Source organism: Cervus elaphus, chromosome 13 (genome assembly GCF_910594005.1).
Source record: "Cervus elaphus chromosome 13, mCerEla1.1, whole genome shotgun sequence".
NCBI lineage: Eukaryota > Metazoa > Chordata > Mammalia > Artiodactyla > Cervidae > Cervus > Cervus elaphus.
In genome coordinates this window covers 35,141,098-35,168,725 of record NC_057827.1, presented here as the reverse complement: position 1 = coordinate 35,168,725, position 27,628 = coordinate 35,141,098, and the positions used below count along the sequence as shown (strand labels likewise).

General features: G+C 34.3%; 1 protein-coding gene across 2 annotated transcripts in view; it reads left to right on the top strand.

The window, feature by feature from the left end:
- Window positions 1-27,628, top strand: part of SCAPER (S-phase cyclin A associated protein in the ER) — a 400,216-nt gene that overhangs the window by 116,494 nt on the left and 256,094 nt on the right. For both annotated transcript variants that reach the window (XM_043921754.1, XM_043921755.1), the window contains exons 15-20: window positions 1,658-1,798; window positions 13,154-13,309; window positions 18,375-18,517; window positions 23,425-23,506; window positions 24,922-25,074; window positions 25,646-25,753. In XM_043921754.1, the coding sequence (XP_043777689.1) occupies window positions 1,658-1,798; window positions 13,154-13,309; window positions 18,375-18,517; window positions 23,425-23,506; window positions 24,922-25,074; window positions 25,646-25,753 (783 nt within the window). The remainder of the gene's footprint in view (window positions 1-1,657; window positions 1,799-13,153; window positions 13,310-18,374; window positions 18,518-23,424; window positions 23,507-24,921; window positions 25,075-25,645; window positions 25,754-27,628) is intronic.

Genomic DNA, 27,628 nt, shown 5'->3' with positions numbered 1-27,628 from the left:
CATTTCCTTCTCCAGGGGATCTTCCCAACTCAGGAATGGAACCCGGATCTCCTGCATTGCAGGCAGATTCTTTACCGACTGAGCTATGAGGGAAGCCCTCTCCTGTAGTATAGGTAAACTCTTTTGTTTACCTTTTGGTCCTAGAAAGGAGGACTAATAGGCATAGGTTAAAAGTATTTTCATTCCTTTTGTGTGTTTTAAAATTGGGAGAGATAATTAGATCGAATAGTTTGATTGTAAAAATGAGGTGACATAAGATTCTCCTTAATGCAGTAGAAAAGTTGGTGGGAAAGGAAGAAAATCTGTAATTTTTCTCTTTACATGAATCTCAAGAATTTAATTATTTTTATTTTAATCATTTAGTTTGGATAAATCAAGTATGAAAAACAGTCTCCTTGTAATGGGGTTCTACAAGAATTAATATATTTTTTCATTTTAAGCTTCAGAAAAGTGTTCTAACACAATTATACTTTCCCTTCTTACTGTGTTTTTAATACAAACAAAATTACATAGTTTATTTTCTCACTATATAATATAATCTCCAGATAATTCACGCAAACACAATAATAAATTCTTGAAATTGTACAAGACATTAGAAGTTCTCTGGTTTAATTTTCCCATCAATGTCAGTATCACTTCAATTAATGCAAATGATAAATCTCACCTTCCATTTGTACAGTGGTTATTTTTTCATTACTGTTGTTACCTATATGGTCTCATATGATCACAACAGTACTTCTGTGAGGCACACAGAGTTGAACAGATCCTGAACCCCATTTTATAGATGTGAAAACTGAATCTAGGAGAGACTAAGGGCTGTCTCCAGTGTCATATGACCAATCATTTGCAGAGCTGGGGCTTTAAGGACCTGTTTTTACCTCCTATTTCAGTGCTCTTTCTGCATCATACTTTTTAAGGTGGTTAAATCCATTGTTATGTAGCTAAAATTCAACTTAAATGTTAGTTTTCTTTCCATTCGTGTTAAGTCAGCATTGATTTTCTTTATTCTTTTTGGTGCTGGTTCTAATATGTTGAAGCACAGGATAAGTCTTTTACTTCTCCTGTTTGATATTGTTTTAAGGAATTAAATGCAGGTATCATAATTATCTTTATTCTTCTATAAGCAAAACTCAGTGTGTTCCTTCAGAGAATGTTCTTATGCAGATAATTGTGACTTTTCAAACTTCTCACCATTTTTTAATTTCTAGGGTAAAATTACTCATTTGTCTTGAATTTGAGTTATAGAGACAATGTTTATAAGGATAAAAAATACTATTTTTAAGTGTGCTCATACTGCAATATAATAATAACAGCAAATATTTCTCTTGAGCAGTATCTAATGTACTATTCTAAAAGTTTTACGTATATTGACCGACTCAGTCTTTAAAACCTATGAGTTAGATACTACTACTGTTCTCTTTATAGATGAGGAAACCAAGATGTAGGCTAAAAAAGTTATCCAGTTTACACATCTAGCAAGTGACTGGTAGATTATGAACTGTCAGGCTTTATAGTCTGCGTTCTTAATAATTAGTCATGATCTTTAGATCTTTCCTGGTTCTTCACTTTGTAATTCCTAAGCTGTTTACCTGTTTGAACTTCTTGTCAAATGACTGTGTATGCTGAAATTAATAATGTGATAATTCACTGCATATAGGAGAAAGAAGTCCGGAAGTGGAAAGAAGGGTTATTAGACCAACGACGTAGGATGATGGAAGAGAAATTACTTCATGCTGAATTCAAACGAGAGGTACAGTTACAAGCAATTGTTAAAAAAGCACAAGAAGAAGAAGCTAAGGTATGTATTAGGTGTTTTGAACATTGAATTAGTTGCTCAAGTACTTTTTCAATTGTTACATGAGAAGTTAATATTTATCAAGTGTTTATTCGGTACCAGAATAACAGCATTTTTACAGGCTCATTTGAAACTTATTATGTACAATATTTTATTCTTAAAATAATCCTATGAGATATATATTATTTTTATAGCTTTATTGAAGTATAATTTACAGATAATAAATAACACATATGTGAAGCATCAGTTTGATGAGTTTTGACATGTATTCCTGAAACCATCAGTATAATGAAAATAATAAACCGTTCCATCACTCTCAAAAGTTTCTTCATACCTCTTTGTAATTCTTTCCTTCCTCCAACTCTTTTACCATGCAATTGCTGATCTGCTTTTTGTCACTATGGATGTTAGCATTTTCCAGAATTTTATATGAATGGAATCATAGAGTAAGTACTCTTTCCTCTGGAATCTTTCACTCAGCATAGTTAGTTTGAATTCTATCCATGTTGTTGTGTATATCATTTCCGTTGCATTGCTGAGAAGGATAACATTGTGTAGAAATACTGTAGTTTGTTAATCCAGTCACTTGTTGATGGACATTTGTTTTCATTACAGTTTTTGGCTATTGTAGATATAGCTGCTGTGTAAATTCATGTACAAGCCTTTGTGCAGATGTGTGCTTTTATTTTCTTCGGTGAATACCCAAGAGTGGATTGGCAGAATACTATGAGAAGTTTAATTTTTAAAGAAACAGTTTATATACTCTTACCAGTAGTACATGAGTGTTCTAGTTAGCCACATTCTCAGCAATACTTGACATGGTTACACATTGTAATTATAACCATTTCATATTAGTCTGTATTTATAGCTCTCATGTGGTTTTAATTTGCTTTTTGAACATCTATTTATGTGTGTATTTTTTCTATCCGAAGCTCTTATTTGGTGCAGTGTTTATTCAGATATCTGTTGATTTTTAAAAGTTAGATTGTTTTATTGTTATTCAAACAGGTGTTTTTTTAGCTTTTTTGAGGTATAATTAACATGAAATAGATACTTACATGATGATTTGATATAAATATACATTGTGAGAGAATTCCCCTCATTGAGTTAATTAACATATTCATCACCTCACATAGTTATCTTTTGTGTGTGTGTGTGAACATTTCAGTTTTCCCGTATCATATTTTAATTATACAATACAGTGTATCAACTATAGTTACCATATTATACATTAGATGCTCAGGTCTTATTCATTGTATAACTGAAAGTTTGTGTCCTTTTACCAATCTCTTCCTATTTCTGTCTGTCTCCTTCCGGCCCCTGGCGAATAATTTTCTACTCTCTCTTTCTTTGAGTTTTTTTTTTTTTTTTTAAATTGAAGTTTCAGTTCAGTTCAGTCACTGTCATGTCTGGCTCTTTGCAATCCCATAAACCACAGCACGCCAGGCCTCCCTGTCCATTACCAACTCCTGAAGTTTACCCAAACTCATGTCCATTGAGTCGGTGATGCCATCCAACCATCTCATCCTCTGTCGTCCCCTTCTCTTCCTGCCTTCAATCTTTTGCAGCATCAGGGTCTTTTCAAATGAGTCAGCTCTTCGCATCAGGTGGCCAAAGTATTGGAGTTTCAGCTTCAACATCAGTCCTTCCAATGAACATCGAGGACTGATCTCCTTTAGGATAGACTGATTGGATCTACTTGCATTCCAAGGGACTCTCAAGAGTCTTCTCCAACAGCACAGTTCAAAAGCATCAATTCTTCGGCGCTCAGTTTTCTTCATCCAACTCTCACATCCATACATGACCACTGGAAAAACCAAGCTTTGACTGGACGGACCTTTGTTGGCAAAGTAATGTCTCTGCTTTTTAATTGCTGTCTAGGTTGGGCATAACTTTCCCTCCAAGGAGTAAGCGTCTTTTAATTTCATGGCTACAATCGCCATCTGCAGTGATTCTGAAACCAAAAAAAAAATAAAGTCAGCCACTGTTTCCACTGTTTCCCCATCTATTGCCATGAAGTGATGGGACCAGATGCCATGATCTTAGTTTTCTGAATGTTGAGCTTTAAGCCAACTTTTTCACTCTCCTCTTTCACTTTCATCAAGAGGCTCTTTAGTTCTTCTTCTCTTTCTGCCATAAGGGTGGTGTCCTGCATATCTGAGGTTATTGATGTTTCTCCCGGCGATCTTAACTCCAGCTTGTGTTTCTTAAACTCAGCATTTCTCATGATGTACTCTGCATATAAGTGAAATAAGCAGGGTGACAATATACAGCCTTGATGTACTCCTTTTCCTATTTGGAACCAGTCTGTTGTTCCATTTCCACTTATAACTGTTGCTTCCTGACCTGCATACAGGTTTCTCAAGAGGCAGGTCAGGTGGTCTGGTATTCCCATCTCTTTCAGAATTTCCCACAGTTTATTGTGATCCACACAGTCAAAGGCTTTGGCATAGTCAATAAAGCAGAAATAGATGTTTTTCTCGAACTCTCTTGCTTTTTCGATGATCCAACAGATGTTGGCAATTTGATCTCTGGTTCCTCTGCCTTTTCTCAATCCAGCTTGAACATCTCAAAGTTCACGGTTCACGTATTGCTGAAGCCTGGCTTGGAGAATTTTGAGCATTACTTGACTAGCATGTGAGATGAGTGCAATTGTGCTATAGTTTGAACATTCTTTGGCATTGCCTTTCTTAGGGATTGGAATGAAAACTGTCCTTTTCCAGTCCTGTGGCCACTGCTGAGTTTTCCAAATTTGCTGGCATATTGAGTGCAGCACTTTCACATCATCATCTTTTAGAATTTGAAATAGCTCAACTGGAATTCCATCACCTCCACTAGCTATGTTCATGGTGATGCTTCCTAAGGCCCACTTGACTTCACATTCCAGGACATCTGGCTCTAGATGAGTGATCACACCATCGTGATTATCTGGGTCGTGACGATCTTTTTTATACAGTTCTTCTGTGTATTCTTGTCACCTCTTCTTAATATCTTCTGCTTCTGTTAGGTCCATACCATTTCTGTCCTTTATTGAGCCCATCTTTGCATAAAATGTTCCCTTGGTTCTCTAGTCTTTCCCTTTCTGTTGGTTTCCTCTATTTCTTTGCAGTGATTGCTGAGGAAGGCTTTCTTATCTCTCTTTGCTATTCTCTGGAACTCCACATTCAAATTGAAGTATAGTTGATTTAGAATATTACATTAGTTTCATGTAGGCAATATATTGATTAAGTGTTTTTACAGATTATACTCCATTGTTAGTTGTTGCATGATAATGACTGTGATTTCCTATAATAGAAATATATAAAATTTGCTTCTATATTTTATACATAGTAATTTGTATTAATTCTGTACCCCCAATTTGCCCCTTCCCCTCCCCCTTCTCTTTGGTTACCACTAGTTTGTTTTCTGTATCTGTTTCTGTTTTGCATATATATTCATTTGTATTATTTTTTAGATACCTCATAGAAGTGATATCATATAGTATTTGTCTTTCTTTGTCTGACTTATTTCACTGAACATAATATTCTTTAGGTTCATCCATGTTACTGTAAATGGCAGAATTTCATTCTTTTTATGGTTGAGTAATACTCCATTATACACACGCACACCTCACACATCTTCTTTATTCATTCATCTGTTGATGAGCCTTTCAGTTTGTTCAATATCTAAATAGAAATTCAGTAAAACAATGATGCTTTTTGATCCTGTAGACCAGTTGGACTTAATAGATATATATAGGACATCATATTCAAAAACAGCAGAATACACATTCTCTTCAAGTACACATGGAATGTTCTCCAGGATAGATCACATACTAGACCATAAAACAAGTCATAACAAATATAAGAGGATAGAAATTATATCAAGCATTTTTGCTAACCACAGTGGTTAGCAAACTGGAAATCAGCTACAGAAAGAAAAATCTGTTTTGATGAGTTTGATTTTTTCTTTTATATTCCAAATATAAGTGATATGATACAGTATTTTTCTTTCTCTATCTGGCTTATTTCACTTTAGTATAGTACCCTCAAGGTTCATCCATGTTGTAGGAAATAGCAGGATTTCTTAAAAGATTTTGTATATTTTAGATTTTAGCATCTATGTTTTGCAAATGTTTTTTCTCAGTCTATGGATGGCCTTTTTATTTTCTTAAAAGTGTCTTTTGAAGCTTTAAAAATTGGAAAGGTCCAATAGACCTTTTTTCCTATACTTTGTGTTTTTTATCCCTTTTAAACAGAAAAAGAGACACAGATGTACAGAACAGACTTTGGGACTCTGTGGGAGAAGGCGAGGGTGGGATGTTCTGAGAGAATAGCATTGAAACAAGTATACTATCAAGGGTGAAACAGATCACCAGCCCAGGTTGGATGCATGAGACAAGTGCTCAGGGCTGGTGCACTGGGAAGACCCAGAGGGATTGGATGGGAAGGGAGGTGGGAGGGGGGATCCGGATGGGGAACACGTGTAAATCCATGGCTGATTCATGTCAATGTGTGGCAGAAACCACTACAATACTGTAAAGTAATTAGCCTCCAACTAATAAAAATAAATGAAAAAAAAATCATTAGGTAAATTTAAGATCACTAAGATTTTCCCTTAAGTTTTCTCTAGATGTTTTCAATTTTATGATGATATCTGTTCCATTTTGAGTTAAATTTTGTATATGGTGTGAAATAAAGTTGTGGTTCATTTTTTTTATATGGATATCTAATGTTCCATTATCATTGTCAAAGAGGCCATCTTTTATATAATGAATTGCCTTGGATATTTGTTGAAAAGCAGTTGGCCATATATGTGTGGGTTTGTTTCTGATTTTCTGTTCTGTTACATTTAACTTTATGCCTATTTTTAGACCAATAACACTTTATTACTCTACCTTTATAAGTCGTGCAATCAGAAAGTATAAATCCTTAAGTTGTATTTTCTTCTAAAATATTTTTGCTATTTTAGGACAATATTGACTAGTTGTAATGACAGCTGACATCATTGCCATGTTCCCAGTTTTAGGAAGAAAGCATTCAGTCTTTCACCATTAAGTATAATATTAGCTGTGGATCTTTCAGAGATATTCTTTATTAGATTGAGGAACTTCCTTTCTATTCCTAGTTACTAAATTTTTTACCATGGAGTTTGAATTTGTTTGCTTGCTTTTTCTGCATTTATTGAGATAATGTTATGTTTTTTCAATGGTGAATTTCAGTACTTGATTTTCAAATACCAAAGTGTGTAGTTCTAGGATAAACCTCACATGGTCATGATATAAAAACATTTTTATATTTTGGAGAGCTTGGTTTGCTAAAATTTTAAGAATTGTTGGATCAGTATTTGTGAGGGGTTTTGATTTTCCTAGTTTGTTGAGTGCTTTTATCCTGAAGGATACTGTATTTTGTCAAGCACTTTTTCTGCATCTGTTGCCAGAATAATGTGGATATCTCCTTTGTTCTTTTGCTTGGTGTATTATATTATTCATGTAATTTATATATTTTTGTCTAATTTTTTAGTTGTTTAAGGTAGAAAGGTACATCTGGACCCTCTTACTCCATTATAGTTGGAAGTGGACGTTCTGAACTATGTATTGTTTTTATATTTTAGAGGAGCAATCTGAAAGCAAATTGTTGATGCTCACAGCCAGAATTAAAATCCTGGTGTTTGTTGTTCCAAAGCCTGGGCTTTTACCACTATTCTTATTATTGGTTTAGTATTCTCATTTTGTGGTCTTTTTTTCATATGACTTTTATGAATTTTGATTTGTCTACTTGCTTAATATATTTATTTTCATTATAATCTCATTAAGCCAGAGGTCAGGAAGATCCCCTGGAGGAGGGCATGGCAACCCACTCTAGTATTCTTGCCTGGAGAATCCTATGGACAGAGGAACCTGGTGGGCTATAGTCCATAAAGTCGCATGCAGCAAACCAAGTGACTCCTGTAAACATAATAACCCAAGCTATAGTTTTAAGTAGTTTCAGTCAAGATAAATGATCAACTGCTGATTGTGTTTACATAAAGATATCAGCTGCCATTTGCAGTTTAAAACATTCTTAATAATCCCAGTTAACTAAGAGAAGTGTATACTACAATTTTTCCTAATATGAAGTACTTCTTTAAAACCCTACTACCAATATCTGCCCTATTGGTTCTCTTAATTTTCATTGCTTTCTCTTCGATAATCTCTGAAATCCTATTTTGAAATGTATTACATATACAAAGAAGATAAAAATAGACAATCTAGTTTTTTTTTCTCTCATTCATTTAAAATTTTATGAATGAATTGTTCTTAGTGTAATTACATAAATATCTTAACAGTTTGTGTGGAACATTATCAGTTATTTTTATCCCCAGACATTTTAATCTGTGAAAAAAAACCTCTTCCAATCTTTGGTTTTTTTCACATGCCAGTATTTCCCAGTCTTGCCTGATTGTAACAGTCATCTGAGTTGTTAAAAAGAGAGATTTCCAGGCTTTGCAGGTTTTTTTCAGTAATGCTAGAGTGACCTCCGAGGAGCTTTATTGTTTGTAGTAAGCCTTCCACATGATTCTTAAGATCAGGAAATTTGGTTCCACATATATCAAGGAGTGGCTCCTTCTTCATGTTTGTTTAGTCACATCACTTTCTCCATACACTGCACAAATCATTTTTTTGTGTTTCAGCTCTCTTTTTACCTTTCTTGAAATAATAATAATATGCTGAATATGTTGCTTTTTTCTTCCATCTTCAACATTAAAATGGCTCTGTAAAAATTCATCAATTTTGTCTTTTTCAAATACACATTGATATGACACCTGTCACAATATAATCTAACAAAATTGTTTCAAATGAAGTTAAAGACAACTAAGCACTACTAGAGCCATCTTATGAAAAAAACTGAATTAACTTTTTGGCCAACCCAATATATTAGAATATTTTCTTTTGACTTTCTTAATATAGATGTTATTTTTATATTAGGTCATCTTAACTTGTTCTCCATGTTCAAAAGTTATTACTTATACATAAATTTCATATTTTTAAAGTTCACAGTAACTGTGATTGTAACCAGCCTTTCCTCCATTAGTGATTTCATTTTTTACCATCTTTGTTCTGTTTTCATGCTTAATTAACTGAGTTAATTCTGTGATCATGTTACCTATTCTTAAGTTTCCTTAACTTTCTTGTCTTCCTTTATTTTATCGTTATATCATTTTATCATTTTTTTTGCACCTTTAAATCCAAGTGCATGTTGACTTCTCCTACATTACAGAATTTGCCTAAGAAATTTTCTGCTTCTTCATTGGTTATGTTTTATTCCGGTAGTTTTCAGGAAGTGTCTTATTTATTTACTTACTTATGGTTTTATTGAGATATCATTGACTATCAAAATTATATATATTAAGGTATACAATTGATACTTTGATGTACATATATATTTTGATATAATCACTACATTCAGCTAATTAAAGCATCTGTTACTTGTTACTCTGTGTGTGTGTTAAGATTTCAGATCTATCTTCTAAGAAAATTCCAAGTATATGTTATAGTATTGTTAACTGTTATCACTATGCTGTATGTTATCAGTTCAGTTCAGTTCAGTCGCTCAGTTGTGTCCGACCCTTTGCGACCCCATAAATCGCAGCACTCCAGGACTCCCTGTCCATCACCAACTCCCAGAGTCTTCCCAAACCCATGTTCATTGAGTCGGTGATGGCATCCAGCCATCTCATCCTCTCTCATCCCCTTTTCCTCCTGCCCTCAATCCTTCCCAGCATTAGGGTCTTTTCCAGTGAGTCAGCTCTTCACATCAGGTGGCCAAAGTATTGGAGGTTCAGCTTCAACAACAGTCCTTCCAATGAACACCCAAGACTGATCTCCTTTAGGATGGACTGGTTGGATCTCCTTGCAGTCCAAGGGACTCTTTAAGAGTCTTCTCCAACACCACAGTTCAAAAGCATCAGTTCTTCGGCACTCAGCTTTCTTCACCATCCAACTCTCACGTCCATACATGACCACTGGAAAAACCATAGCCTTGACTAGATGGACCTTTGTTGGCAAAGTAATGTCTCTGCTTTTAAATATGCTATCTAGATTGGTCATAACTTTCCTTCCAAGGAGTAAGCGTCTTTTAATTTCATGGCTGAAATCACCATCTGCAGTGATTTTGGAGCCCCCCAAAATAAAGTCAGCCACTGTTTCCACTGTTTCCCCAACTACTTGCCATGAAGTGATGGGACCAGATGCCATGATCTTAGTTTTCTGAATGTTGAGCTTTAAGCCAACTTTTTCTCTCTCCTCCTTCACTTTCATTAAGAGGCTTTTTAGTTCCTCTTCATTTTCTGCCATAAGGGTGGTGTCATCTGCATATCTGAGGTTATTGATATTTCTCCCTGCAATCTTGATTCCAACTTGTGCTTCTTCCAGCTCAGCATTTCTCATGATGTACTCTGCATATAAGTGAAATAAGCATGGTGACAATATACAGCCTTAACGTACTCCTTTTCCTATTTGGAACTAGTCTGTTGTTCCATGTCCAGTTCTAACTGTTGCTTCCTGACCTGCATACAGGTTTCTCAAGAGGCAGGTCAGGTGGTCTGGTATTCCCATCTCTTTCAGAATTTTCCACAGTTTGTGATCCACACAGTCAAAGGCTTTGGCATAGTCAATAAAGCAGAAATAGATGTTTTTCTGGAACTCTCTTGCTTTTTCGATGATCCAGCAGATGTTGGCAATTTGATCTCTGGTTTCTCTGCCTTTTCTAAAACCAGCTTGAACATCTGGAAGTTCACGGTTCACGTATTGCTGAAGCCTGGCTTGGAGAATTTTGAGCATTACTTTACTAGCGTGTGAGATGAATGCAATTGTGCTATAGTTCGAGCATTCTTTGGCATTGCTTTTTTTTGGGATTGGAATGAAAGCTGACCTTTTCCAGTCCTGTGGCCACTGCTGAGTTTTCAAACATATTCAACTTGTGTAACTAAAACTTTGGACCATTTGACCAGCATTACAGATTGGATTTTTTTCTTCTGTTTTCTTCTGTTTTTCTTCTGTTTCTTTCTGTTTTTCTTCTTTCTTCCCTCTGAATTTTATTTTATGTATTTTGTTTGGAGCATTAGGGTCCCATTTCTTTTTCTTTCATCTTGATTATGCTTCACATGTGACCCTTGATACAGTATGATTAGTTTTCCTTGAGCATACCTGTTTGTCTTATACTTTTAGTCTAGTTTAAGAAATGATTATGTTGTTAATTTACTTATGAAAGTGACTATATGTCATGGAGATTGGGAAGTCTTTTTTAGAACTTCATTCACATGTGAGTTTGACACTTGCTTTGCTTGAAACATATCTAGTGATAGGTTTTATTTCATTTAGCATAGATTCCTGGAGTCTGTACTTCTGTCAGAGAGAGCAGCTCCAGTGTTTAATTCCTGGTTTCACTCTGCCTTTTTTATAATAGTATGCCATCCTTCTGGCTTTCAAGAATGAGGCATTTGATCCCAACTTACATTTTCCAGCTTTTTTCATTAGCTGTACTTTATTCATAAAAACTGTACTCTCTAGCAAAACTTGACTGTTAAGAATCAATATATATAAAGTTGAGGATGAAGTATATGTAGTTCAGTACTTTGTACCTATTTATAGCTTATTTGGTATATGTTGAAGAAAATTGACTTGTATAGTAACTACCAGTATGGTACTGGCACAAAACCAGAAATGTAGATCAATGGAACAGGGTAGAAAGACCAGAGATAAACCCACGCACTTATGGTCACCTAATATATGGCAGAGGTAAGAATATACAATAGAGAAAAGACAGTCTCTTTAATAAGTAGTGCTGGGAGAATTGGACAGCTGCATGTACAAGAATGAAATTAGAATACTCCCTAACACCATGCACAAAAGCAAAGTCAAAATGGAATAAAGACCTAAATGTAAGACTGGACACTATAAAACTTTTAGAGGAAAACAGGAAGAACACTCATCTTTTAGACCCACCTCTTTGAGTAATGAAAATAAAAACAAAAATAAACAAAAGGACCTAATTAAACTTAAAAGCTTTTGCACAGCAGAGGTAACTATAAACAAGATGAAAAGTCAGCTCTCAGAATGGGAGAAAATATTTGCAAACAAAGCAATTGACAAGGAATTAATCTTCAAAATATACAAACAGCACATGCCACTCAATACCAAAAAAAGAAAAACAAACAACCCAGTCAAAAAATGGGCATAAGTCCTAAATAGACATTTCACCAAAGAAGACATACAAATGGCCAAAAAGGACATGAAATGATGTTCAGCATCACTAATTATTAGAGAAATGCAGATCAAAACTACAGTGAGGTATCACTTCACATGGATCAGAATGACCATCATCAAAAATGCTTCAAATAATGATGGAGAGGGGGTGAAGGAAAAGGAACCATTTTGAACTATTGGTGTGAATGTAAATTGATACAGCCACGATGGAGAACACTATGGAGGTTCCTTAAAAATCTAAAGGTAGAACTACCATATGACTCAGCAGTACCACTACTGGGCCTATACCCTGAGAAAACCATAATTCAAAAAGATACATGCACCCCGATGTTCATTGCAGCACTATTTACAATAGCCAGGACGTGGAAGTAACCTTAATTTCCATCTACTGATGAATGGATAAAGAAGTTGTACATATATTCAATGGACTATTACTCAGCTATAAAAAGGAATGAAATTGGGTCATTTGTGGAAATGTGGTTGGACCTAGAGATTGTCATGTAGAGTGAAGTAAGTCAGAAAAAGACAAAAGCCATATGATAGCACTTGTGTGTGGAATCTAAAATATGACACAAAGGAACCTATCTACAGAACAGAAATAGTCTCACAGACATGGAGAATAGACTTGTGGTTGCCAAGGGGAGAGGGCACAGGGGAGGATTGGATTGGGAATTTGGGGCTAACTGTTAGCCCCATAATAACTATTAGCCCTATAGTAGATGCAAACTATTATATATAGAATGGATGAATAACACAGTCATATTGTATAACACAGGGAATTAATGCATATATGTATGTATAACTGAGTCACTTTACTGTAAATCAGTTGTATTTCAGTAAAAAATTTCAGTGGCAGGCCTTTATTTACTCTATTTCTTTATTTACTCTATGGCCTCTGGATTTGTTATATACACTGGATTATTATCCATTTTGGGAATAAATATTGAAATAAAAGACTGTAAGTCATTCATTTTTTGTTCTATGCCTTATACAACTGGTTTATATTATTAAATAAAGACTGTTAAATTTCTTAACATGATGTGTTAAGAATCTGATGTGTCTGATGTGCCTTAGAATGAGCCTAATTTGAAACTCACTTTCTGTGTTTTTTTTTGTTGTTGTTGTTGTCGAAGGTAAACGAAATTGCCTTTATAAATACCCTCGAAGCCCAGAACAAACGCCATGATGTTTTATCAAAATTGAAGGAATATGAGCAGAGGCTTAATGAGTTACAGGAAGAGCGTCAGAGAAGACAGGAAGAGAAGCAAGCACGTGATGAAGCTGTTCAGGTAGAACTTCATTCAGCAGGCATTTGTGAGCACTGTCCATTTCCTAGGCCCTGGGCATAAAAAAAGAAGTCAGCCCTAGATTGGTTTGAAATCAGGAAGTCTGATAGCAAAGGCAGTGTGTACTTCTTCAGATAATGTTATCAGTGTCTTTGTCAATTTGAATCTCTAGTCTCAACCAGATGAAGAGCTAAATTGCTCTGGACAGATTATTATCTATTCTTTTCTAATTAGGTTGGGAAAGAATATGTTCCTTTCGTCTATTAAAAATGGATTGTGTTTGAACCTGTGTATGTAGCCTTAAGGAACTGGGCAATTTTTATGCTTATAACAGGGAGTGCCTGTCATATATTGGGCAGTATCATCAGGTACTTAAACCTCTGTAGCATACCGTAAGTCAGCTACCATTTTCAGAATGGGAAGAAGGGTTAACACGTAAACATAAATGATGTTTTTAAACTATTTTAGATCTTCCTCAAGATCAACTATGAATGCAGACACATACTTTATCTATTAGACTAATATTTCTTTGTTTATTCATTCACTGATCATGTATTGAATTATTGCTGGTATCCATGTGCTGAGCTTTGCTTGTGTGTGTATTAGTCACTTAGTCGTGTTCAACTCTGCGACCCAATGGACTGTAGCCCTCCAGGCTTCTCCGTCTATGGGATTTTCCAGGCAAGAATACTGGAGTGGGTTGCCATTAGCTTTGCTTAAGGACATGAAAAAGATATGTCTTTGATCACAATGCAGAGATGTATATGTAAATAAATCTTAACCCATTAGGATAAGTGTAACAGTAAAAGCGTTTTGGAAGCACAAATGAGAACACATTACTCAAATTGAGACATGAGAAAGTCAAGAAAAAGCTTTCTGGAGGAGATGATGCCTTACCCAACATTTGAGTAATGAGATAGTTGCAAATGGTGGAAATAGGCATTCCATGCAGAAGGAGGTACGGGCGAGTACAGCATGTAGAGTTATAGACTTGATCATGAAGAGCTTTGTTGTTACGTTAAAACTTAGGGATGTTATTAATGTTTTATGCTTCTTTATCTCACTGGTAATTTTAGAAGATTAAAATATCAATACAGCTTTCAAGTTTATTGGTTACTTCATGCTATTTTTGTGTACTAGCAAACAGTCCCATATTCACCCAATCTCTGCTTGATTTGAGTTCAGGGTCTTATTTTAATCTTGAGTGCCAAGCTAACTTATGTTTAAAAATACAGGATGTTACTATTAGAGAAAATTTAGCTTTTTCTATCAAAGAGACAGTAAAAAGTTTCATTATTATCATTTAAAAATTAAAGTTGTCCATTAGCTAATATTCTTAGATGAGTAAATGAAATAGGATATTTGAATTTTTAATTTGTGCCATCTCTTCAGCTTTATTGCTGTTTTTTTTCTGCAGTGGGACCATTTTATACAAATAATCGTTTTGAAAATTGTCACTTTTGAATAACCGTTATGCATTAGTAATTCAGAAATAAATAAATAATGGTCTTTGCCTTAATGGTAAATAATAGAACGGTGTGAAAATGTAATAGAAACCTGTATAGGCTATAGAGGTATCACAGAATAGGGAATAATTAGCTCTGTTGATGAGAGGGGAATGTCAGGGAAAGTTCTCTGGAAGAGGTGACTTCTTAGCTGGATTTTGGGGGAAAATATATGAGTAATATTGTATATTTTTGAAAAGACTTCTGTGGTTACTTTTTCTACATTTATTTTGCAGATTTGAAAAATACAGCAGTTATTTTCTGTTTAAAAATTACTCTTATTTCATTATTTGGAACACTTAATAAGGCTTAAAGGAAAGCAGGTCTTTTCTGAAAGTAGTAAGGGATTTTTTGTAATCATTAACACATTTTTTGATTACTCAGAATTTTCTTTTTTAAAATGTTGAAATTTCTTACGGATTTAATGTTCAATGGAAAATTTAAAACCTATGTACATAAGTTTAATCTATATACTGATAGTAGAAAATTTATTGGTTTTATATACATAAATATATAAAATTAAAAAAAATTTTAAATGTATAGTCATTACTAGATGTGCTAGGCACTAAAGCCAAACATATAAATACAGTAATAGTAAGATACTACCTCAGAGAAGAATTCAGAGAGGCCCCCATCTGCTTTAATTTTACTCTTGAAAAACTCCCAAAATTAATTGTTAAAGGCAATTGTGATTCTTGGTTTTTTTGCAAGTGAAATACTAAATTAATGCTACCATTGTACATTCTTAATTTGCCATTTTTGTTATATAAATTATTGATAGATTAGTTTAATGCCCAATTTCTTAGATAGTCTGCCTTGTCTTCTTGCCATAATCTTTTGATTTGCAGGCATAAAGGGCAGGGTTACAAAATCCCTTCTTTGGCCACCATAAATATATCCTTGACTGTGAAACAAAGTATATGGGAGTCTGAGAGGTTTCAGAAGACTTGAGAGGTAGATGTCTTTCCAGTTCAGTTGCTGTAGGTTTATACTTTATATTTGTAAGCTTACAGATTTATGATGAATATTATTTTAAAACTTATGCTGCATTTGTTTAATAGGTATTTATCAAACTCGTGCTCTGTACAAGATGCTTTTATGGAGTGCAGAGTTTCCTGTCTTTAGGAAACTTATATTTTAGAAAGGAAAATACTAACTGAATTTACTAGTTTTACTCGTTGGTTATACAATTACCAATTTTCTTTTCTACTTATTAAAAACAGAAATTAGAGGATTGGATTTTTTTTGAAATTCAATTATTTCTGTTAGTACAATGCTGGAGCATTTCTTATATCCATAAAAACATTCAACAAGTCGACATTGTATTAATATTTATGTGTACAACTTAGTTACATTGTATATACATATAAAGTAACTGTTTTATATAATATTAGTATGTTTAAGTTATAAGACCAACTTATAATTTTTAAAAGTATATTCCATAAGATTTTGTTTTTATAAAATATTAAATGAGAAGTTCTGGTTTAATTATACTTAAGCTTTATCTTTTTACATTTTAGTGTGGCAGTTGTGTTTTCAGATATACTGCAGATTTTTTAAAAAAAAACTTCAAGTAAATTTGAGGTTAAGAGAAAATTTTCATGTATGATTTTTATTGGAGAAAATTTTCCATACTGGACTTGATTGTTTTTACTCTTCAGTTTTTCAGATAATAAATAGCTAACCAAGTTGCTACATATTATACTTAACTTAGTAGTGAGAGGTAGCTGTAACATTAATCCATGAATAGTATTTCAGAAAGTAATGACTTTAAAATCTATTTGGATACCTTTAACAGTTTGCAGTCTGTGAGATATACTCTTCTGAAATCAGTACATTTCCTCTAGCTCCCAGTCCCCTCTCCAAAAAGAAACAACAAAGAAAGAAAAGAATTAGGTACCCTTTGGTGGTACTACTTTAAAAAGGTTTTTTCCCCCTGCATACATACAACTTCTTGTAGAGATAAAGTTACCATTGTGAGTTTAGTTAATTATTGGAAATATTTACTTACTTCTCTCCTCAGTGTCCTTGAGACAGAAACTGCTTTATTTGCAGTCATTTACTGAACACTTTACTACGTACTAAACACTTTGCTAAGTGCTTACCTATATTAATAATTTAAATCTCACAACAAATGGTGTGTCTTTTTAAGGTAAAATGACTTGCTCAAAGTTATCTAAGTAGTAGTTACTGGAGCCTAGATCAGTGTGTTCTATTTATCATAAGGAGTGTGACCAGGGAGATGTTGTGTAAGCTACCTAGAGAATGGGGATGAATTGAAAGAAATACATTGGTATATTTAGTAATATGGTGAAAATTTCGCCTACTCCTAGCAGGCAAAAATATATACAGGAAGTATATCACAGTGTTTTAATGAAGTATCTTCTACCTTAATAATGATTATAATAAGTAATTACTGAGAATTTAGTATATGCCAACCCCTGTGGTAAGTGCTTTTCATATATTATCTCATACGTTCTTTACAGTATACTTAAAAGTACTATTTTTTTTTTTGTCTTCTAGAAAACTAATTCACATCTATTATGTAACTAGACCAGAGTCACCCGACAGTAAATAATGGAATCAGGAAACAAAATTAGAGAATCTAATGCAGTATCCACTGTCTTATCCACTGTGCTATATTATAATGCCTCTTTGTCCTTGCCACAAACTTGTGCCTGTGTGTGTGTGTGTTCAATTGCTCTGTCATGTCTGACTCTTTGCAACACCATGGACTGTAACTCATCAGGCTTCTCTGTCTATGGGATTATCCCTGCAAGAATATTAGAGTGGGTTGTCATTTCCTCCTCCCAGGGGATCTTCCCCACCCAGAGAAAAAACCCGTATCTCCTGTGGCTCCTACCTTGGCAGGCAGATTCTTTACCACTGAGCCACCTGGGACCCCGGCTACAAGCTTTTCTTCAGTTAAGAAGAAAGCTTAGTTCAGAAATAAATTCTGTTAATTATGCTTTCTTCATCATATTCTGTTATTTCTACAGCCATCTAAACGCAAGGGTTCAGAAGTGATTTAACATAAAATATCAGATTCTCACAGAATATAAATAATATAATATCTACTAAAATAACATTTATTCTTTATTTTTTATTAATTTATTTTAATTGGAGGATAATTACAATATTGTGATGGCTTTTGCCATACATTGACATGAATCAGCCATGGGTGCACACGTGTCCCCCCATCCTGAACACCACCCCCCACCTCCATCCCCACCCCATCCCTCTGGGTTGTCTCAGAGCACTGACTTTGAGTGCTCTGCTTCATGCATTGTACTTGGACTGGACATCTATTTTACATATGGTAATAAACATGTTTCAGTGCTTAAAATAGCATTTATTCTTATAATTATTTTGTAGCACTAATAAATGACATGTGAAAACCAGATATTATTGATACTTGATTTTTGTTTAAATTCTGAGAAACATAATGACAAGTCAGGTATTTGTCTGTCTTGAATATATAAGTCTATGTCCAAGCTGTGTCACTTTAATCATCTTCATATTACACATAATTCTAACATTTTTTAAAACATTTGTGATACTAGGAACGTAAGCGAGCTCTAGAAGCAGAACGGCAGGCCCGTGTAGAAGAACTGTTAATGAAGAGGAAAGAACAAGAAGCCCGAATTGAACAACAGAGGCAAGAAAAGGAAAAAGCCCGTGAAGATGCAGCCCGGGAAAGAGCTAGGTACTTCATTTGCTATCTCTATTTTTGGTCCTGATGAACATTTTGTAGTGAGTGCATATTCAGATCAAATTTTGAAGCTATTTACAATCATGTAGATTTTTTAGAAATAGTCACATATATGGAAATGTTTTATTGAATTTTGATTTCCAGGAATTAAGACACTCTACTTAATATGGAAACCTTTTGAACATTTCTATCGGATGGGAAACTTGATGTTTCAAGATATTTTCAGTTGTAAAAAATAGAATTTGATACTAGCTAACTTAAATATTGCGAGGAAAAGTGACAGGAAGTTAGAGGACCAGGTTTGGACTTGGTCAGACACCAAAGGCTAGGTCATAGGAGCTATAGCAGTGGTCCTTTGGTGGAAGTAATCCAGTTAGCATGTTGTCTTTCTCATTATAATAAATGACACTTAGCCATTCCTACTTTTTAATATCTCTTGTTTAAGATTCAAAGACTAGGACACTCAAAGCTGGTACTCTGGGACAACCCAGAGGGGTGGGGGGGGGTTGGGGGGTGGGAGGGAAGTTCAGGATGGGGAGACACGTGCACCCATGGGTGATTCGTGTCAGTGTATGACAGAAACCACCACAATATTGTAAAGAAATTATCCTCCAATTAAAATAAATTAATTAATTTTAAAAAGATTCAAAGACCACAGACAAAGCATTTAATTGGCCAAATTGATTTGTGCTTTTTGATCTTGTTTATGAAATTTTTTAATATCCTGTGTCATAAGATATTCTTCAAAATGTTATGGTTTTCAGTTTGATATACATTTAGGTTTTATATCCTTTTAAGGTAACTTTTAGATATAGTATGAAAAGGAAAATCTAAATTTATTCATTTGCCTATGATACTCATTTATCATAGCACCATTTGTTGAAGAGTCTAGCTTTTAACCACTGAACTGCCTTGCTACCTGTTCATGATCAATTAATCATAGATGTGACAGTTTATTTCTGGACTCTGTCCTTTTCTTTTGATACCCTTTTCTTTTGATGTCTCTTCTTATTTTAGCACTACACTGTGTTAACTACTGTAACTTTATAGCAGGTTTTGAAAACAAGTAACATAAGTACTCAAGTGTTGTTGTCCTCTTTCAAAATTGCTTTCCAAATAATTTTTTAGGGTATGTTCATCATTTTCTTAAAAATAAAAAGCTTCCAAGCTTTTTTATAGCAACTGCCTTGAATCTGTAGATTGTTATGGGGAGAATTGCCACCTTTATAATATTGTATATTATGATATATGAATATGGTGTGTGTCTCTGTATCTGCTTTAATTTCTCTCAACAATATTTTGTAGTTTTTAGAAAATGGATCTTGTAATTCATTTAATTCATTTCTTAAATTTAGTTCCTTTCTTAAATTTATTAAGTACTCTTTTTGAGGTCATTGAAAATGGAATTATTTTATTTCATTTTTGGTAGTATTTTTGCTATTGTATAGAAATACAATCAATTTTTTTATTTACCTTATTTTACAGTTTTTTAATGATCTTGCCCAATTTTCCTATGAGTGTTTTCCTATTAGTGTTTTCTTTTTTGCTGCTGTTGTTCTTTAGGACATTTTCATAAAGGCTCATGTCATCTGCAAATAGTCCTTGCCTTACTTCTTGCTTTGTAATACGGATGCCTTTAATTTCTTTTTTCTTGCCATATTGCACTGGCTAAATCCTTCAGTACTTTGAATATTCTTACTATTGTTTTTGATGAAAATTCGGCCATTAATCACACTGTTTTGCCACTGTATATGGTGAGGGTTTTTTTGTTTTGTTTTCAGTTTCTTTTTTACTTGGCTTTTCACCAATTTCATTATGATTTGTCTAGATTGTTTTTCTTCATGATTATCCTACTCTATTACATTAGTGTTTTCATCAAATTTTGAAAGTATTTGGCCACTATTTCTTCAGATATTTAATTGTCATTTCTCTTCAGGTTCTTCTGAATTGTAGCAGTTTCTCAGGCTTTCCATGGTTTTGATGACCTTGACAGTACTGAATAGTGGTCAGGTATTTTGTAGCCTTTTCCTCAATTAGGATTTGTCTGATGTTTTTCTCATGGTTATATTGAGGTTATGGTTTTGGGGAGGAAGACCACAGTGGTGAATGTGAATTACCATTTTTCAAATGTCAAAAGTTCATGATATCACCTTGAGTTTTCACTGATTTTGTTAGTCTTAATCACCTGGATAAGGTAGTTTTGTTAGACTTTTCCATTGTATACTTTAATTTTAATTTAAATTTCCAATATACTATCATCCTTGGAAGCAAGTCACTAAGCACTGGCTAAGCTGAAGAGATGGGGAGTTATTCTCTACCTCCTTGAGAGAAGAATTCCTACATAAATTGTGTGCACTTCTTCTGTACAGGATATTTGTTCTCCTATTTATTAAATTCCTGTTTTATATCAATATGTCATTTATACATCAATATTATGGCATTTATTCTGTTACTCAGATTGGTTCATCTTTGGACATTGAGAGCTTTTTCATTTGACCCCCATTTGCCTTAGATACACTTCTTCATTTTGGTTTTTGAGTATATCCTTACTTCCTGGCACTGAAAGATGCTTCAAATTCATCTTATATTTTCCCTGCTGCACCCCTTGAATTAGCCATTTGTTTAAGGATTCCTAGTTTCTTTTGTTGGAAAGTTTTTTAAAAAAATCTTTCTCTATTGAGATTCTCTATCTGTTGAATCATTGTCATGATATTTTTTCCATAGGTTGACATACTGTCTTTTAATTCCTAATAACATATTTATAATAGCTGTTATAGTCCTTGTCTACTAAATGCAACATAAGGCTTCATTCAGAGAAAGCTTCATTTGACTGCTTTTTTCCTAAACATTTTCTTACTTCTTTGGACATCTCAAAGTTTGTGATTGTTTCCTGTCCTGTTCTCTTTGTCTTTGGGAATATTAGCCTTTTCTATCCCTTTAATAACTTATAGATTTTTATACAGGAAAAGAGATAAATGTATATTTTAAATGTGCCATAATTAAATTACAGTTCCAATGAAGTGAAAGTGAAAGTCGCTGAGTCGTGTCTGACTCTTTGCGACCCTGTGGACTACGCAGTCCCTGGAATTCTCCAGGCCAGAATACTGGAGTGGGTAGCCGATCCCTTCTCCAGAGGATCTTCCCGACCCAGTAATCAAACTGGGGTCTCCTGCACTGTAGGCGGATTCTTTACCAACTGAGCTATCATGAACTGTAGTCCGTGGGGTTGCAAAGAGTCGGACACAACTGAGTGACTTTCACTTTCACAGTTCCAGAGATAGTATCTAAACCCATAAATCTATGGCTGATTCATATCAATGTATGACAAAACCCACTGAAATGTTGTGAAGTAATTAGCCTCCAACTAATAAAAAAAAAAAAAAAAAGAAAAGAAAAATAAACCCATTCCTGGGTCCAGAAGCCTATTAGGTTGGTGCAAAAGTAATTGCAGTTTTGCATTGTTGAACTTTTCCCTTTGATATTGGCATACATTCTTAAATGTGGTTATGTTATACATCATTTTAATGCACATTTCTCACTTTATGTTTTTTCTAATGATTTATCACTTGCTGTTTATTTTATATTTATTTTAGACCATAGAAATTATGTTAGACAAAAAGTAAATTCAAGCAATATTTTTATTAAAGTGCAAAATAGATTGTAAAGCAGTAGAGACAACTTGCAACATCAACACATTTGTCCCAGAAACTGCTTAACAAATGTACAGTGCAGTTCAAGAAGTTTTGCAATGGAGATTGAGAGCCTTGAAGATGAGGAGTGTAGTGGCCAGCTATTGGAAGTTGACAATGTCCAATTGAGAGCCATTGTTGAAGCTGATCCTCTTACAACTACACAAGAAATTGCTGATGAATGCAACACTAACCATTCTATGGTAACTTGGCATTTGAAGCAAATTGGAAAGGTGAAAAAGCTCAATAAGTGGGTACCTCATGAGGTGACCAAAAGTTAAAAAAAAAAAAAATGTTGTTTTGAAGTGTCATCTTGTCTTATTCTGCACAACAGCAGCAACCCACTTCTTGATCAAATTGTGACATGCAATGAAAAGGGATTTTATTCGATGATAGGCAATGACCAGCTCAGTGGTTGGACCTAGAAGAAGCTCCAGAGCACTTCCCAAAGCCAGACTTGCACCAAAAAAGGTCATGGTTGCTATTTGGTGGTTTGTTGGCGGTCTGATCCACTACAGCTTTCTGGATCCCGGTGAAACCATTACATCTGAGCAGTATGCTCAGCACATTGATGAGATGACTGAAAACTGCAATGCCTGCAGCTGGCACTGGTCAAGAGAAAGGGCCCAGTTCTTCTCCATCCATGATGATACCTGACTGCATGTCGCACAACCAAAGCTTCAAAAGTTGAACGAATTGGGCCACGAAGTTTTGCCTCATCTACCATTTTCCCGATCTCTCGTCGACTGACTACCACTTCTTCAAATATCTCAACAACTTTTGCAGGGTAAACATTTCCACAAACAGAGAATGCAGAAAATGCTCTCCAGGCATTCACTGAATCCCAAAGCACAGATTTTTGCACTATAGGAATAAACAAACTTGTTTCTCATTGGCAAAAATGTATTGATTTTAATGGTTCATATTTTAATTAATAAAGATGTGTTTGAGCCTAGTTATAATTATTTAAAATTGACGGTCCAAAGCCACAATTACTTTTTCATCAACCTAATATTTGTATAACTAACAATGTCTGTTGCTTCCCAAATGTTTAATGTGCAATAATATATCCAAGACTTAGTAGGCACTCTGAAAAAATGATTTTAAAAGCTCTAAAATACATATGCCTATGTGTCCTAATTATATTTTTTTAACTGCATGAAATTTGTTCCTATAAGCATTGAGTTTATAATTTTTACTATCTTCTTACAGAGACAGGGAAGAACGATTGGCAGCACTCACAGCTGCTCAACAAGAAGCTATGGAAGAGCTACAGAAAAAAATTCAGCTCAAGGTAGGAATGTTATATATTTTACTTTGAAACTTTAGAGCTGTTTTAATGTAGCCTGAGATTAATATTTTTTCTTTTTAACTAATTGTATAAAAATTGGATTAATTTGTGTTACTAATTTTTGGAGTTATGTGGTTTGTCTTTGATCATTTCCAACTCAACTACCTGAAAACAAATTATTTTAATTAGATAAGGCCATTGAGGGAAAAAATGTAAAGAATTTTAACATTTATTGGTTTTACTAAGTATTTGTTAATGACTCGAGGACATTAACTATTAAACTTTTAATATTTATAGACCTCTAATAATTTAGAAATAAAATATTATTTCAGTCCTTATGACTTGCATAATTATAGCTTGGGAGATGATATTTTCTAGAAAGTCTTTGCCATTGGTAGTTTCTAGCAGTGTGAATATTTTACATTATGTCATAATTATTTACATGTTGGGGTTTCACAAGCGTAGTAAATTCCATAGAGTAGAGTATTATTAATCAAAATGTGAACCATTCCAAACAGTAGAGTAATACTGTTTGTATTGTCCTAGAACTTTATCATTGATTTAAATCTAATGCAGCAAATACTTATTGAATCTGGTGGTAGGCATGGGGATACAGAGATAAGTAAGACATGGTTCTAAGTTTCAAGAAACTCATAATCTAGTGTGAGATTCAGATAATTTCTATATGGATAAAGGTAATCATGGAGTGTCATGAAAATACAGAGGGGGAAAATACATAAGCTAACATGAAGGGTTTCAGAAGTCAGGGAAATAATTTTAGAGGATAATTTCTGAGCTGAATCTTTAAACAAAGATGAGTTGAATAGGTAGATGGGTGGGATGGCACCCAGCCACATAAAATGATATGAGCATGAAGTCAAAAGTCTGAAATGGTGTTTTTGGGTTTGTTTATTTTTTGTTTTCTCGGAAGTTGTTGGAGATGATGTGGGTAGAGGTATGTGTCATGATGGGCCTCTTCTGCTGAGGATTAGCTTGGTCTTTACGGTGGGGCAGCATTTCCCATAGTATGTTCCATGAAGTGCTCCTTATGTATGTTATGGTCAAAAAGGTATGTAAAATGTTGCTCAGTATAATCTAGGTTTATTACATCAGTGCAGAGTGACAAGCCTAGAGCCAGTAAGGAGCTTCAACTATTTTCCAAAGTTATTTGACCACAGAAACTCTTCTGCAAAATGCTTATTAATAACCCACAGTGTAATTCCATGGAGTACCCTTTAGAAAATGTTATTACACATGTAGGGGATGATAAAGGGCTTTATATAAATTCTTATCATCAGTGTCCAATATTGAATTAAGACATTATATTATTTTAGAAAGTTTAATAGAAATACTGCTTTTTCAAGTTCTCAGTGTAATGAATAAATTTCTATATTTTTACACTTTGATTTCATTTACAGCATGATGAAAGCATTAGAAGACACATGGAACAGATTGAACAAAGAAAAGAAAAAGCTGCTGAGTTAAGCAGTGGACGGCATGCGAATACCGATTATGCCCCCAAATTAACCCCTTATGAAAGAAAGAAGCAGTGTTCTCTCTGCAATGTCGTGGTAGGTTGTCAGTATCAGTGTTGTGATGAGACGTTACAATTTATTACTGAAGTGTATTAAACCATGGACTATATTCTCTAGTCTTAAAAGTCATACAAGGCATGTGCTGAGTACCATGAATTTCTTTAATGATTTTTATGCAAAGTGTAGATAGTACAGAAACAGTATCAGCATCTAGGAGTAGCAATGCAAAGGACCAAACCATGCAGTTGCTGCTCAGATGGATGTTTACCTAATGATACCAATGATATTTTAGCCTAATGATACCTAGGTCAATATTTTGGGATATTAGGACCACAAAAGTGAAGCAACATTTTTCAGTGCTGAGACTTGCACCTTTATACTTAGAAGAAATGATATCCTGTTAAGGTTGGCTTTGATGACATGCCTTTTTTTATCATCTGTCTTCTAGAGGAGTCTTAGAATTATATTCTAAAGAAAATATTTTTAAGACTAATATATAAATCCTAGAGTGATTGCAAGTTGCATATATATACTGTATAGAATGTATAATATTTAAAATAAGATATAATTAAATGTTCATTACATTGCTTTTATATTATGCTTTTAGATCTCTTCAGAGGTGTATCTTTTTAGTCACATTAAAGGAAAAAAACACCAGCAAGCTGTGAGAGAAAATAGCAGCATCCAAGGGCGTGAACTTTCAGATGAAGAAGTGGTAAGCTTTACTTTGGTTCATTTACATGTACTTATTGAGTACCTTTTATATTCTCTTCTATTGTGAAGAAATCCATGTTCATATGTATCTCTGTGATTATCTAAAGCTATATTTAGTAACTACTACAATGTAATATGGGCTTCCCTGGTAGCTCAGTGGTAAAGACTCTGCCTGCCAATGCAGGAGACGTGGGCTTGATACCTGAGTTGGGAAGATTCCCTGGAGGCAGAAATGGCAACCCTTTCCAGTATTCTTGCCTGGAAAATCCCATGGACAGAAGGAACCTGGCAGGCTATTGTCCATGGGGTCACAAAGGAGTTGTACATGACTTAGCAACTAAACAACAATATAGTATACAAATATCTTTATTTTAGTATATATATTAATAAGAAACATAGAAATAAGAATTTAATACTGTTTATATAATTTCAATGTATAAACGGATTTATGGATATATACACTACCATGTGTAAAATAGATAGCTTAGTGGGAACCTGCTATAGAGCACTGGAAGCTCAACTTGGTGTTCTGTGATGACGTAGAGGGGTGGGGTGGGGGTCAGGTGGGACAGAGGTTCATGAGGGAGGGGATATATATATACATTTAGTTGATCACTTCGTTATACAGCAGAAACTAACACAACATTGTAAAAAAAATTATACTCCAATAAAAAAAGAAAAAGATTAATAAAAGGTTTATGATATTTTGATATGTTAATAATTTAAGAGTTGTTCAGTGATACTCTATGTTTCTTAGAAAATAGCTAACAATATAAAAATCATAGAAATTGGTAATTTTGTATCAATACAGTATATAGGAATTTTTTTGAAATGCATTATTTACCTACCTATAGTTACTGTTAACATGGAATTTAGATTTGTGCAAGTATTTTTATAAATGTTTTAATTCAATTGTTCTTGAGGTATGGATGATACTACTAATTTCTTAATTTGTTGGTTCTGTATGTACTAAGTAAATTTCTAAAGGTACCCAAAGATGAGAAATTCATGTTTTTCAGGTATCTCTTAAGATATCCAGGAAAGGTTATTATGGTTCTTTGAGGGCAGTACTTGTGTGTAAACTTAAAAAGTGAAAATATGTGTTTAACTTTTTTGTTCTAATTATGGTATATATTAATAGAACACACAGATTTAAAGTATATAACTCAGTGAATTTTTGCATTTGTTCCACTGATGTCAGCACATAAATTGTTTCTTGAATCCTGGAAGGCTCCTTCATCCCCTGTCTCAGTCGTGCCCTGCCCCCCAAAGGTAACTAGTCTCTGACTACCATCAGACAGTCTTACCTGTTCTTGAACGTCATATAAATGACATCTTACAGTATATACCTTTTGTGCTTGGGCTTCTTTAACTTATCCTTAAGTCTGTGAGATTGATCCCTAATGTTTATGTGAAGCTATAGATCATTCTCTTTCTTAGCTTTTTGTCAGTACCTTCCAGACAGAGACCTTCAGGAGCATGTCTACAGTTGAGTAGAATTGGATTTTTTGATTTGTTACAAAAAGAGAAAGTGCACACTGGGGAAGTTGTAGAGTTTCTCAATAAGGTGTTGGAACGGACTTATTATAGGAATTGGGTTTTTGCTTAGGTGATTTGGATAGGGGAGAGTATTCAAAGACATGAGACGTTGCTCTGGATTGGATACCGTCAGGAAGCAGGAGTAATTTTGTGGGTTGTTTTTTTAATGTATTTATTTATTTGGCTGTGTCTGGGTCTCAGTTGCGGCAGGCCGGATCTTCATATCGGCTCGTGGGATCCTTTGATGTTGGGCACCTGCTTCTGTCTAGTGGCGGCATGTGGGCTCTAGAGCCTGCAGCCTCAGTAGTTGCAGGACGCAGGCTCTCTTGATGTGGCA